This window comes from Antechinus flavipes, chromosome 1, assembly GCF_016432865.1.
Source record: "Antechinus flavipes isolate AdamAnt ecotype Samford, QLD, Australia chromosome 1, AdamAnt_v2, whole genome shotgun sequence".
Classification (NCBI taxonomy): Eukaryota; Metazoa; Chordata; class Mammalia; order Dasyuromorphia; family Dasyuridae; genus Antechinus; species Antechinus flavipes.
Genome location: NC_067398.1, coordinates 241,941,687 through 241,943,905, shown reverse-complemented (window position 1 = coordinate 241,943,905; position 2,219 = coordinate 241,941,687). Strand labels below are relative to the sequence as shown.

Sequence of the window (2,219 nt, the reverse complement as noted above, 5' to 3'; positions counted from 1 at the left end):
TTGTTTTCTTTTTCTATTTTGGAAATTCTGGTTTATAAGTTTTTTTAAGATAATTTCTGTGTTTCCTTTTTCAAACTCTCTTGCAAATTTCACATTTCCTTTCCCCATTTTTTTCTAGCTCTCTTTTAAGGTACTTTTTGAATTCTTCCAAGAGAGCCTTGTGAGATAGGAACCAATTTATATCACTCTATGGGACTTCAATAGGAGATGATCTGCTTTTAGTGTCCTCAGGTTTTGAAATCTGGTCTTATTTTTCACCATAAAAGTATCTATGATCAGAGGTCTTTTTGCCTTTTTGCTCATTTTTTTTTGACTCCTGATTTTATTATTCAATTTCTTTTTTCTGTTTAAAGTAGTCTGTGATGGCCAGGAGCCCTAGCCTCCCAAGGCCAGAGTCAGTCGGAGCTGGTAGTCATTGGAAGTAGGGTTGGTTGTAGGAATTGGGATGAGGGGAGAGAGGTTCCCCGCTCTGCCAGCGGTCCTGGGTGGAAAAGATGAACCGCTCTTTTTGGAGCCCAGGGTGTAGTAGGAGGGGAAAGAGGGAGGAGTACTGGGCTAGGGAGATGGAAACCATCTCAGTCCCCGGCTTCATTCTCTTCTGCTGTTTCCCCAGTGGTGGCATTCTCTGCAGTCTTGGAGGCCTTCTTTTTTTTCTTTTTCTGGGTCTTCCGACTGGCTGAACTCTGAAGGGGAGTGCCTTTAGCTCTTCATCCTGGACTTCTAGTTCAGACTTGTACAGCTCAGGCTCAAAGGGACCACTGGTTATCCGCATGGGACCATTGGGCATGAGCAGTACTGTGAATTTGAACTGGGCAACAAATTCACCTTCCTTCTCATACAGAACACTGAATGGTTGTAGTAGCTCATGTTTAGCGCATTCCACCACACCCATGTGGGCTTTCTTTTCATCCTCAAATGCCCTGAGAGTGAATGGCATGACATCGAATCACCTCTCCACCTCGCTAAAAAAGGCACGGGAAGTTTTCATTTTCAGACCATACTGTTTTGAAGGATCTCGTTTGTAGATGGTAGTTCTCTGTCCTGCATCCTTGGTCTTGCCCTCTCCTAAGCTCACAAGAACATCCACAGCACAAACTTCGTGGACTTCAAACTCAGCTTTTTCATGGTCCTTCTTCTGCTGGTCTGTGGGGTTTTGAATAATGGTTTTTTCTCCATCGATGACATGTTGCTTCAATTGGTGAGACAACATACCTTCTATTGGTGTGCAGTTAAATGAATGGGCAACTTTATTCCAGGCATCTGTAACTTGTGTGTTCTGGTTTCCAGGCTTGACCAGATGCAGAGCTGCCTCAGCACACAGATGAGCTGCCTTAATCACATCTGCTTTTCTCCCTGTCACTGGGGTGCCCTTAGATGCATCAACCACCAAACTGTGGGCCACATTTGCAATGAAACTATCCACATGGACTCCCAGGTCAATTTTTACTAAGTCACCCTCCTTGAGGATGTAGTCCTGGTCACTCTTCAAGGGGAAGAAGTGACAGACACAGTTATTTACCGAGATGCTTGTAGGGAAGGCAATACCTTTTTTCATCTCCTTTTCCTTCTTGAAGATCTTTCCTGTCTCCTCCATGATCATGGCATCTCCCTTCTCACACAGACCCAGCACAGATGCACCCGAGGTTGATGCTTCTACTACTACCCTCAGGACTCGGTTGGCGATGTCGCCCCCCATCTTGTACTTGGTCACCACCAGGTCCTCGGCGATCGTCTGTTCCTGCTGCTCGTCCTCTGCCGACATCTTCCCACCGCTGCTGCTGCCGCCGCCGCCTCTGCTGCTGCTGCTGCTACTGCCGCTGCCGCCGCCGCTGCCACCGTCGCAGTCGCCTCCTGTTCAGCCGCCGCCGCTTGTGGCTGGAGCCCCGGCGGTACGTGAGGGAGGAGGGAGAGCTAGCGAGCAAGAAAGCACGAGCGGCGGGCGGGAGGGCAGGCCCTTTTTGCTCATTAAAAAAAAAAAAAAAAGTTGAGGTCTGCTTTTAAAGCAGGGGGGAGATTGTCCAACCTTCCTCTACAAAAGATAGTGGCTGCACTGAATCATTGCTGGCTAACTTCTGGTGCCGGATTGGTGTGGGCAGGTCCCATGAAACTATGGTGTTTAGGGATTCATTATTTGCCTTTTGTATTTGTATTTGTATTTGTATTTGTATTTGTATTTGTATTTGTATTTGTATTTGTATTTGTATTTGTATTCTTATAAC

General features: G+C 46.6%; 1 protein-coding gene across 1 annotated transcript; it reads right to left on the bottom strand.

Moving 5' to 3' along the window:
- Positions 1–302: 302 nt before the first annotated feature.
- LOC127553954 (proliferation-associated protein 2G4-like) lies at positions 303–1,801 on the bottom strand. Its single transcript, XM_051985125.1, is given in 2 exon segments — positions 303–689; positions 692–1,801. Coding segments are annotated over 2 exon segments (1,185 nt in total). The 5' UTR covers positions 1,763–1,801; the 3' UTR covers positions 303–575.
- Between the last annotated feature and the right edge of the window lie 418 nt (positions 1,802–2,219).